This window comes from Phascolarctos cinereus, unplaced genomic scaffold (assembly GCF_003287225.1).
Source record: "Phascolarctos cinereus isolate Bilbo 61053 unplaced genomic scaffold, phaCin_HiC Scaffold_4;HRSCAF=312, whole genome shotgun sequence".
Classification (NCBI taxonomy): Eukaryota; Metazoa; Chordata; class Mammalia; order Diprotodontia; family Phascolarctidae; genus Phascolarctos; species Phascolarctos cinereus.
In genome coordinates, this window is record NW_027555847.1 from 641961678 (window position 1) to 641974264 (window position 12587).

At 39.5% G+C, this 12587-nt stretch overlaps 1 protein-coding gene across 2 annotated transcripts in view; it reads right to left on the reverse strand.

Moving 5' to 3' along the window:
- Positions 1 to 12587, reverse strand: part of FAM135B (family with sequence similarity 135 member B) — a 321857-nt gene that overhangs the window by 109597 nt on the left and 199673 nt on the right. For both annotated transcript variants that reach the window (XM_020967062.2, XM_020967061.2), the window contains one exon: positions 4075 to 4248. In XM_020967062.2, the coding sequence (XP_020822721.1) occupies positions 4075 to 4248 (174 nt within the window). The remainder of the gene's footprint in view (positions 1 to 4074; positions 4249 to 12587) is intronic.

Here is a 12587-nt window from a genome sequence, read left to right on the forward strand (position 1 = left end):
TTATACACAGTCGGTTACGAGCATTATTAAGGACTTAATATCTGCCAGGCACAATCCTAAGGGCTGGACATACAAAAAAGAGAGGGGTGGCCTTCAAGCAGTTCTCATTCTAATGGAGGAAGACAACATGTAAGTACATACATCCATATAAGATATCTACAGAACAGAGGGAAGTCAGTTTGAGATGGGAAGGCATTTGCAGCTAGAGGGCATAGGGGAGAGACTTGGAAAGACCTGTAAAACGTAGGAATTCAATTGAATCCTGAAAGAAATCAGAAGAAACTAGGGGCTGGAGACTGTATAAACATTGTTATTCTCATTTGACAGATGAGGGAAAGACTCACCAAGTCTAGGCTGCCAATGGTGATACCAGTTGAAGGTATCACTTAGGACCAGAACCAATCTTGCACGATTTCCTATCACCTAGCTTCACTGTATCGTCTGATTTTTGTATATATGTCAACGAGTATGATAAAAAGAACAACAGACAAAGCAAAATGTAAACCTGCCATTTTCTGTAACGTGTGATCTGAACAGGATCTTTGTTATTGCTCAGTCATTTCAGTCATGTCTGACACTTCATGACCCCTCTTAGGATTTTCAAAGATACTGGAGTGATTTGCCATTTCCTTCTCTGGCTCATTTTACAGATGAGGAAACTGAGGCAAACAATGAAATGACTTGCCCAGGGTCACACAGCTATTAAATATCTGAGGCAGTATGTGAAAACTCAGGCCTTCCTGACTCCAGGCCTGGGTTTTCGATTGGGACCTTAGAGACCAAGTAATTGAACATTCTTCCTCCTTCTACAGATGAGGAAAGTGAGTCACAGAAAGATAAATATCCATATAATGTCATCATTTTAATAACAACTGCTAACATTTATAATGGACTTTAAAGTTTGCAAAAGCTTTATATATATATTAACTCATTCGATCATCACAACCCTGTAAGATAGATGCTATTATTATCCTCGTTTTACAGATGAGGAAACTGAGGATCATAGAGGCTGAGTGACTTGTTCAGGACAACACAACTAGTAAGTGGTTGAGGAAGGATTTGAAGTTGGATCCAGTACTTCATCTACTATACCACCTAGCTGTTTCATTTTAATTGAATTGTTGATGCTATCTTATGACCATTGAGAAAACATGAAAAACACCATATTTAATACCAATTATCACCCTGGTTTCAAGTTGCTGACACAGGTTGAGGGTTTCAGGGAAGAAAGTCAACAGTAGGAGGCAGCTAGGTGGCACAGTAGATAGAGCACTGGCCCTGGAGTCAGGAGGACCTGAGTTCAAATCCAGCCTCAGACACATAACAGTCATTAGCTGTGTGACTCTGGGCAAGTCACTTAACCCCAACTGCCTCATCAAAAAAAAAAAAAAAAGTAAGCAGTAACATAGAAACATAGACCCTCAGAGCTCTGGAGAGTCCTCTGAGATCTTGATGTCCATTTCCTATCAGAAACACAAATCTTCACACTCCCCAACTAGTGGTCATCCAATATGAGTAGGACTTTTCTCATTTCTGATCATTTTAAATGTGGACGAAGTGATTGAAATCAATGAATTTATCAACCAATGAGCATTTATTAAGATCTATGGTCAAACCTGTGCTGGGTACTGTAGATAGAAATCCAAAGGATGAAGAATCTCCACCCTCAAGGAGCTTACCCTCCAACAAAAGAGTCACAAAGTGAAGTCCTCTTCAGCTAAAGAAATATTACCTAACACACGACCTTGAGAAGGTGAATCTGGCTTAAGTTTCCCTGCTGATCAACTGGTGCTGACACACTAGAACCAAAGAATCTGAGGAAGAGACCCTAGAGGAAGCTAGGTGGTAACATGGGTAGAGTACTGCCCTTTCAGCGGGAAGACACAAGTTCAAATCCTTCCTCAGACATGTGCTAGCTATGTGACCCCTTGGCATTTTATAAACTCCCACACTCAATTTTCTTATCTTTAAAATGAGTGAATCACATACTTCCCAGGGTGGTTATAATGCTCAAACAAGATAATGCATGCAAAAGTGCCTTGCATACCTTAAAATGCTATATAAATGTTGTTTGGTATTAATATTATAATGATACTTGAGCAAGTACTGGAAGCAATAATACCCTGTATAATTCTAACCTGGGCTGTCCGGACGTGCCCAGATCATCCAACACAGAGGCCTCTGCACTCTCTACCATACGGGTCGCAGTAGCCTCCTCTGATGGGCTACCTAGGTTTTTAAAACTGGGGAGCTGCTTCCCCTTCTCTCTTTCAGTTGCTCTTGTCCACCACTCTTTCTGCTGTATCCAGAAGGTGAAAATCCCAAAGCACAGATGGCATGACCTGAAGGTATTAGGAGAAAAGGACTTCCTTCCTCTCTTCTCCCTCTTTAACCCTGGTTCTGAAAAACGGGTCTGTCTGGGCATGTCTGTTTTGTTAAGGAATGTTAAGGGGTCTCTTGAACTTGTCTTTTTGAGTTGCCACATTTTCTAGGAACACCGGACCTAGAGCATGCAGGAGGCCCTGAATGTGTCAAGGATGAACCCCGCCTCTTCCCCCTCAGCTGACACAATGTGTTATCTGCATCCCAACCTGGATTCTCTGTGTGTCCTTGGGAGTCACAATAGGCACCACTCTTATTAGACTGAGAAACTGCTTGTGCAGCTGGGACCCTTGTAGATAAGCAGACTATCGCATCTTCATGGTCTAGCACAGGGGTGGGGAATCTGCGGCCTCAAGGCCACATGTGGCCTCTAGATCCTCAAGTGCGGCCCTTTGGCTGAATCCAAACTTCACAGAACAAATCCCCTTAATAAAAGGATTTGCTCTGTAAAATTTGAGCTTAGTCAAAAGCAGCACCCAAGGACCTAGAAGGCCACATGCAGCCTCCAGGCTGCAGGTTCCCCCACCCCTGGTCTAGCAGTTCCCAAGGAAAAAGAATGAGGCTTTTGCCATCATCTTGATCCTCCCCTTCAGGAAGGGTTTCCTCCTTTTCCCACCTTCACTGCACCTTTTCCTTTTCTGTGCCACATGCCTTGAGCTGATTTGTATTTCCTCCACCTCTCTTTGCGGCACTGTCATAAATACACAAACTTCTGGGTGGATTGTAAACTCCATGGCTTCCACATGCATGTTCCTTTCTCTGGTAATAAACCTAGTTTTCACCTAAGTGTCATGAAGTTGTGATTGCCTATTGACAGTTTCTGTTCTGTGCGTTGCTTTCCATAGTTTCATGTGCCAGAGGTGATTCCCATGAGACCCAGAAGGTTGAGTCATAAAAACTTTGGAGCCAGGATTGCAGGGTGGTTGGTATGACTAGTCAGCCTTGCATGGAATCCCTGAGAAGCCAGAGTTCTTGGGACACGAACCTGATGGGGTGGAACTTGGAACTTAGACTGTGCTCTGGAGGAACTGATCTAAGCTACAAACCTAACCCCCTGCCTTTCCTAGAGAATGAGGTGGTATAAGATAGGAGGAGGATCATGCTTCTCATATGTTGGGAAAGTAAATGTAAATATTTGTGATTACCTCTTGAAGTAAATATTTCTTTGTGAAAGTGAACCTGGCTATTAGTGGCTAAATGGAACTAAAGTGTTGGGGACTACCCTCTATGAGTGAGGGAATGACATCAATGGGAAATGATGCCTTGGCAGAGAGCCCAGACCCCACCATCCCACCGAGGGCAGAGGAGAACCCTGTGGGAGGTGTGAAATCACACCCACCTGACCTTCTAGGCAATGATGACCATGGTAGCCAGTATTACAGAACATTTTCAATGAGTGACTATCTAGTTTAAAGATCTTCAGTGATGGGAAATTTATCACTTCATGAGTTATCCTCGTCTAGGTTTAGAATGTGTTTGGTGCAAATGCTAACAAAGCAGTTAATGTAGTAGCTGTGAGTCTTAGGGAATGATATAGACTTATGATTCCTTTGCCTTGGACCCTTCTTTCTCCCATTTCATGGACCAGAATTTCAGTGCTGCATACCTGGCTAACCTTCTTCCCTCATCCCCATGAAATGTGGATGGAACAGGATAAAATATCACACCAGCATGTTGCTGAGCTATATTTACCTGATCAATGGTTGTTGCAGGGCCACTAGTGAGGCATGGATTGTCACGGAGATCACGGACAGGTGGAAATAGTCAAACATTACAGGGATATGGTGGTGCAGGCCCCTTCGAGGCTGGAAGTGGAGGCCCAGGGTGCGGCTGCTGATGGTTGGCATCCCCGCCAAATCCCTTGCCCTAGGAGGCAAGGGCAACCATTTTAGCATCAAGAGACTTAGACATGACTTAAAATACCATGAAGCTTAGTTGGATGAGAACAGATTGTGTATTGCCTTGATTCTTGGCCTTGGTTCGCAGGATTACAGAATGGTCAAATTGGAAGAAACTTTAACCATGGAACATTAGAACACAGAGGATTAAAACTGAAATGAGTTATAGAACAGAAAATGGCAAATTACAGGATGTTCGAGTTGAAATGGAATGTAGAATGGATAATATTAAAACAGAAAATGAGCACAGCACAGAATTTTAGAGCTAAAAAAGGACCTTAGAGACCATCGCTTGCAACTACCTCATTTTATAAAAGAAGAAAATGAGGCCCAAAGAGGATTATTGACCTATGGAAAGTCATATAGGAAGTATCAGAGTCAGAAATAGAAGTCAGAACTCTTGAATGTTAACAGTGTAAAGGCACCGGCTTCAGTGTCAGAATGTGTGCGTTTCAGTACTAGCTCAGATATTTTCTAGTGGAGGTACAAATGGGAAAGTCACTATTGATACTCCCTATGTCAAATGAGAAAACGACAACAAGTAGGATGACATGATCAATGATTTAGAGCTGGATAGGGCCTCGGAGGCAGTCTAGTATAACCCTTTCATTTGAGATGAGGAAGAAAAGTCGACAGGGATATAGTGTTCTGTCCAAGTCACACAGAATCTGAATCCGGGTCCTCAGACTCCAAATCCATCATATAATCAACTGTACCATGGTCTGTATACAGTACACATATTATTTTAACCATTAATTTAATATGATTATTGTGAGGAAAGTGTTAAAAAACTTTAAAATACTATATAAAATGAAACTATCATAATTATCACCAGTTCCCAGTCTGGTGAATGTTCTTTCCACTGTGACACATTGGCTCTCCCAGGATGAATTGTCTTCTTCGTTTTACATTTTTCTGTCCAATCTATAAAATGTACATACTATCAAATTAAAATAGCCATCAGTACTTCCCATGGGTTCTACTAAATTCAATTTGGATTATGCAAATTAGATACATCTAGTTAATTAAATGTATACGTGAAGTCACCTAGTATGTTTCATTTGAATGGTTCAGTGAAGAGACAGAGTGGTACAGGACACTGCCTCAGGACTCAAAAGATGTGTGTTCAAATCTCACCAATGATGCTTATTACCTATGTGACTTTGAAGAATTCAGTTAACACCTCTGAGCCTCAGTTTATTCATCCATAAAATGAGATGGTTGGACTAGATGCCCCTGAAATCCCTTCTAGATTCGTGATCTGGTAGCTCCCCATCATCAGGCTGAAAAAATTCAACTAAATTCATTAAATATATATTTTGCGCTTACAATGTGTAAGTCACATTACTCAGAACTAGAGATTCAGAACAAAGACTAAAACATCCATTTTCCTGCCCTCAAGGAGCTTCCAATTGAGGGAAATGAATATTATACTATTATATTAAAAACCAATAATTAACTTGTGAGCCATCCTTTTTCCTATTTTTGTTAAGACCCCATTTCTGAAAAGGCCAGTTTCTGAAGAGCATGACCCATGAAAAGGCCAATCAGTTTCTGAAGAACATAATTCAACAATGTGATCACTCCTAGCCCCCCAAAACATCTGGTTCTTAATTAGTTTGGGCTAGACAACACTCAAATGGGATTCTGGCTTTTGTTTACTCTATAAACAGCCAAACTGAGCTGGTTAAGAGCTACACAGAGAGATTCATGTGTCCTAGGTCCCTTCATTAGAGTTTGGGGCAGTCTGGCTCATAAAGAAGAAATATAGCCAGAGAAACTGTGATCTGAAAAGGTTTTGTTTGCCTAGATTCCTGGAGGCTGCTAAAACTCATTACCAGGCCTCCTTCCTCAGCTGACCTCCTCACCTTGGTAATAAAGTAATGAGGGGCTGAGAACTCTTAGTCCACCAATTAAAATTGCCTTTTTCTTTGGGGGAGGTGGGGTTGCAATGATGTGCTATCAGGAAGACAGGTGGGCACTTAAGATGATGCAAGACCCTTTGCCTTTAATTACCAAGAGAAACCACTGACCATCAGTTTATTGATTATTGATATAGCCTAATTAATAAATTTATTTTTAAGACCCAGAAATTTTATTTGTGATGCAATATAATGAAGAAAAAATAATGTACACACCCATAAGTGTGATGCAGAGGAGGAAGTGATGATGTAAAGGAGACAGGCAGACTAAATAGTGTAGGAAAAAGTTGTGGCAGGAGAGACCACTTTCACATGGGAGGGATTTACAGTGGAGGCTGAGCCTTGCATCAAGGGAAATCATTTTACTAGCCAGAGATTAAGAGTGAGTATGTTTAAGAAATTCTAGGGACCAACCTGAAAAGGTGTGGAGGACTGAGAGAGTTCAGGATGAAATCAGGGAAAACTTGCTCTTCTTGTCTATCTGAAATTTGAAGGTCTGAAGAGCAGTAAAATGAAACAAAACTGGGAAGAGAGAAGCCATACTGAATAGTACTTTAAATGCCTAAATAAAGAGTTTATAGTTCCCATTTTTTGTATTGCATTGTATTACATGGTGTTGTGTTGTGTTGTGTTGTGTTATGTTGCATGGTGTGGTGGTGTATTTATACAATAGGGTTATTGAAGGTTTTTGAGTGGTGGAGTAATGTAGTCATACCTTTTACCACTATATATATATATATATATATATATATAATATATATATATATATATATATATATAATATATGTATGTTTGTGTGTGTGTGTACATGTGTATATGTGTATATGTATAAAGAGAGACAGAGAGAGACAGAAGTAAGTGTAATAAAAACCAGTTATCTAAGAATATTGCCTTGTATTTATATGATTTTATTTTATATACACTATAAGTAACTACATGGGCAGCTAAGTTGCTAAGTGGATAGAGTGCCAGGCCTAGAGTCATGAAGACTCCTCTTTCTGAGTTCAAATCTGGCCTCAGACACTTACTAGTTGGGTGACCCTGTTTGTCTCAGTTTCCTCATCTGTAAAATAAGCTGGAGAAGGAAATGGAAAATTTCTACAGTATCTTTGCCAAGAAAATCCCAAATGGAGTCACAAAGAGTCAGACACAACTGAAAAACGATGAATGATGAACTATGTTGTATTTATTCTCTATGTACATATAAATACATTCATATCTATATCTATCTATATACATATGTACATAAATACATACATACATACATTATCTCCCCAGATAGATAAGCTCCTAGTATTTAGGAGAACGATTATTTCATTCTTTGTATCTCTATCCTACTATAAAGATCTGAGCTTGGGTGGTATCACTGAGAGTGAAAAGGGAAAGGTAATTTCAACAATATCAACAGGGTTGATCACATTAGTAATTGACTAGAATGGGGAGTGGGTAATAAGGGACAGATAAAACGGGAATATCAAGAAAAATAGGAAATTTAAGAAGAAGGATAAGTTTAGAGCATAATTGATGAGGTCAATTTTGTGTATGTTGTGTGTAAGGTGCTGGTACATTTTCCATCTGGATATGTACTTCAGGCAGTTGTAACCACTATACTGAAACTAAGGAGAAAGATTAGATATATAGATTTATCAGTAATTTGCATAAGGGTGAGATTTGAAGGTATGGGACTGGATAATATCATCAAAAAATAGAGGGAGACTAGAAGAGGATTGAGGACAGAAACTTGTGGTCTATCAACAGTTAAGATACGGGACGAGTAAAAAATAAGTCAAAGAGACTGAGAATAAGCAGTCAGATAGGTAGGACAAAAAATCAAGACAAGGAAAGAAAGAGTATCCAGGGTGAAATCATTCTGAATATTGTCAAAAACTGAAAAGCATTCAAAAAAGATAAGGACTGAGAAAGGTCACTGGAGCATTCACACCTTCGGAAAAATTCATTTAGTGCATAGTGGGGTCAGAAGTCAAACTGAAAGATATTAAAACATGATCAAGAGGTGAGAAAATTGAGGCAAGAAGTATAATGGACTTTTAATGAGGGTTTTTCTGTGAAAATGAGAAATGCTTGTAGGCTAATAGCTTAAGGAGATATCAAGGGCAAGGGAGGATTTTAAGGGTGGAGAGATGGACACCTGCATATGTTTGTAAAATCATCAAGGAAAAAGTCAGTAGATAAGAACATGAAGATGAAACACAAGGATAAAGTTCTTAGAGATGGAGATAGAGACAGAGACTGGATGATGGAAAGGGTAAACTCCTAGAGGAGCAAAGAAAGGATGGAATCAAAGGGAAAAAAATGGAAAAAAAGAATGAAGGAAGGGAAGGGGATGAGGCAGGGGGAGAGGAAGGAAGAGAGGTAAAAAAAGGAGAGGAGGGGAAAAGGGAAACAAGCATATTCAAAGGAAAGCTACCAGGATTGTGAGAAAACTGCAGCCCATGCCACAAAAGGATCAATTAAGAGAGAGTGTGGAACACTTAGACTGAACAAGAGAAGATTTGGGGGAAATTTCTCTCTCTCCATGTTTCTAAAAGAAATTTATCAAGAAGAAGGAGAAAAATGAAACTTAGCTTGTGTAGCTCCAAAGGATAGAACTGGGGCCAAGTAGACCCAAGTTAGAGGGGGGCAGATTTCAGCTCAATATAAGAGAGAATTTCCTAACAATTAGAATTGCTTGAAGGTGAAATGGCTGATGTGGGGACCTAGTGAGCTGCTCATCCCTGGAGGCTTTAAGACTAGAATGGATGATGCCTCAATCCACTGTAGCTGCTCTTTTGGAACTTAGAGATTTCCACAGATGAGACCATCTAGGCTAATGATGTTAAAAGCAGTAGATCTTTAACATGTGATTACTTTATATCACACAAGGGAAAGCCCTTTAACTTGAGTTATGCAGGAGGGGAGAGAATGAGGATACATTGAGACCCTAGTCATCAGTACAGCAAGGACACAACTGCATATCTAAAGAGGTAGAGTGCATACACACTGCACACAGCAGAGATTTAAGGGCCTTTTATATGATTGTCTTCAAGCTATGGTAGAAGGAAAAAAGGTTATCAAAGGTCACTTTTACAAGCTCCTTCTGAAGGAGTAGCTTATATGTTCAAGGCTCTCATCATTCCTTCCAGTTTGGTGTTGGCATGCCTGTGGTGTCCTACATATATAATGGGATTACTTTAAAAGGAAACTGGTAGCCAGGGGGCGGGGTCTTCAACCTCTGTTATCAGGCCAGGAGACATTAGCTTGAAAGTTGACATTTCCAGCAAGGATGATTCCACATAGAAGAGGTATCAGAAAAGAGGTGGAGCAGAGGCAGTAGGCAAGATGAGTGGACATGTATAGAGCAGAGACAGCCTTTTTCAAGAAAGGTTAGGTCTTTCTCAAAAGAGATTCTTTGGGTAATCCAAGGTTACCACTTGCTATCTAGAGGCATGACCTCTGAGGTTCCCTCCAGCTCTAAATAAAAGTCAGTGTTTTTCCTTTTAATGGCACTAAAACTTTAATAATCTTACAGCATTATTTTTTTTCTTCTGAACATAATCTCTTTTATATCCAGGATGTGCTAGAGACTCATTATTCTTCAGTGCAGTGCAATTTAATTTGCAGAAATGAGGAATTCCCTGTCCTTATAATCCTTCCTGGCCTCTGCTTTCTCTTCCTCTTGTTTAATCACATATTCATCGACCACCTCCCACTCTCATTTTTATTAAACATTCTGTCCTTAAAGGAGAAGAATCCAGTTATAAAAAGGTAACCCAATGGGATCTATAGGTTTTTGTCTTCTAGAAAGTGTTCCTGATTCAGTGCTTAGGGATTTCTAAGTGTTTTTCTTTTCCCCTTCTATATTTTCATTTATTTTAAGTGATTAGATTCTTCCCTGACTATCAAAGGGACAGACTCTCTCCATCTGTTCACTTGGCTCTCACTCTGACTGAAGCCACACATTTTCCCTCAGCCAACTACTCTTCTACAGTATGATGTGGCAGTTAGAAAAGTCAATGGGGCATCTTTGGCAGTATTAATAGAGGTATAGTTTTGAAAATGAGTGGGGTATAGTCTGATATCAAACCACATCTGGATAACTAAGAACAATCCTGAAGCCATATTTTTGGAAAGACATTAATAATCTGGAGCACTTTCAGAAGAGGTTGTTCAGGATGGTAAATTGACTTAAAATTCTGCTATATATGGATCAGTTCAAAGAATAACAAATGCTAGTCCCAGAAAAGAGGTTTATGAAGGAGGATGGATGATCCCTGTCTTATAACATCCATACCACAATCTAGGAGAAGGGTTGTTAGGATAGGACTAGTAAAAATGGATAGAAGTTAGAGGAAGGCAGATTTGGGGCTCAGTATATGGAAATCCTTTCTAACAACTGGAGCAGCAGTGATAGACACTAAGTTGCCTTTCACTGGGAGTCTTCCACCAGAGGTTAGGTAGCTACTTGTTAGGGGAGTTAGGGGATGGTTGGTTCCCTGCTTCAGAAAGAGTTTGAAATAGATCTCCTAGGTCCTTTCTGACTCTTGAATTCTAATAATTTCATGATTCTATTACTTTGAATTCTCTTTCAGATGATACTTTTCCCCTTTTCTTGACTTCATTCTTGCTAAGCTTCCTCTTTACTACAAAGTCTGATTATTTTACCATTCCAAATTTCTCTTGCTCTTGGTTTGACTGCTTTCCAAAACACTCTAGAAACTTTACTCTCCTGTCCAAAATCTAATCTCTTAACCCCATCTTTATTAATTTATTTTTCTGCTTCTCTCAACCCTGGCAACCACTCCCAATATTGAAGCATTCACAATTCTCTCTTGGTTAGTACTTTTAAAACAGGCAAGGGTGCCATTATTGGATGGGGACTACAAATACAGCACTGAGTTCCACTGGACAATTACCTGATTCTTCATATCATCAACACCACCACCACCACCACCATCATTATCACTCATAGAGGTAGCATGGTTTAGTGCAGGAATCAGGAAATTCCTGCCTGCAGGCCAACCAGAGCCCAACACCTCTGTTTGTATGGCATTGATAAAAGAAATTCCTCACCAGGAGTTCCCTAACCCAAAGAAATCAGAAGTCTAGTTTAAAAACAACTAACAAACAAAATACTAGTTTGTCTTTCTTTAATGCTTTAACATTTGCAAAGGGTTTCCTTCAACCACCCTGTGAGGTCATCAGGGCAAATATCAACTCCATTCTATAGATAACTAAGCTGAGGTTTAGAGTTGTGACTCGCCCAAAAAGGATAGCTCATATGTGTGAGTATGGATACAAATTCATATAGCATGATTCAATGCCCTGTGCTCTGTACAGAATTTTATGTTATCTCTGTGTATACAATGTGGCCTGTTTTATAAATTTGTCAACTTGACTGTCCTCATCCATGTGTATTTTTGCATCAGGTTTAGTACAGACCTGAAATAATATAGTCCCAGGATTGGAACAAACTTCAAAATAGAACACTTTATCTGTCTAGTTCCCTGTCAGTCTTTAATAAATATTTGTTGAGTTGCAGAATTGAAAGATGTGTATCATCTCCATGTAGGTATCAGACCTCTGTTTAAATACCTCCATTGTTGGGAAACATTCTACCACAGAGTCTCTAACATTCTCCCAAACAGACCAAAAGGCTACGTAATTCAAATAAGGTCAGAGCTCAAAGAATTCTCCGTAAAAGCCACCAACCTCATTGACCATAGACCATTCCTGTCCCCTAGTCTGAAGGGTCCTGTGACACAGCTAGAAAGTTCTGACAGTAAAGTTGCTTCTAAACTCTGAGACTTAGTTTATACATCTGTAACATATAGGAGAAGGTGGATTTAGTCAAGGCTTCTTACTCTTTTGTTTGTTTTATAGGCCTTCTGGACATTCTGAAGAAACTTATTGACCACTTTTCCGAATAATGTTTTATAATGCACAAAATAAAATATACAAGATTACAAAGGACACAAATTATATTAAAAACATAATTTATATTCTTCTTTACAACATGACTAATATGAAAACACATTTACTAGGCATGTATATGTAGGGCCTATATCAGATTGCACACCATCTTGGGAACAAAGGAGAGGAGGGAGGAGGAGAAAATTTAAAACTCAAAAGCTTATAAAAAAATGTAGCTTATTTTTCCATTCAAGTTCATAGACCCCCTGAAGTGTATCCACGGGCTCCTTGGAAGGTTAAAACCCCTGGTCTAGACAATCTCTAAGATCCAATTTGTAATTGTTTTATACTCTATTATTACTTGTTCTCATGTTTTATGTTCTCGTGGCCCTTTCCAGAATGTTAATTCTCTGTCCTCCATTTTCACATTCTTTATTCTAAGATCCCTTTCAGCTTTAGTACTTTGTGTTCTAAT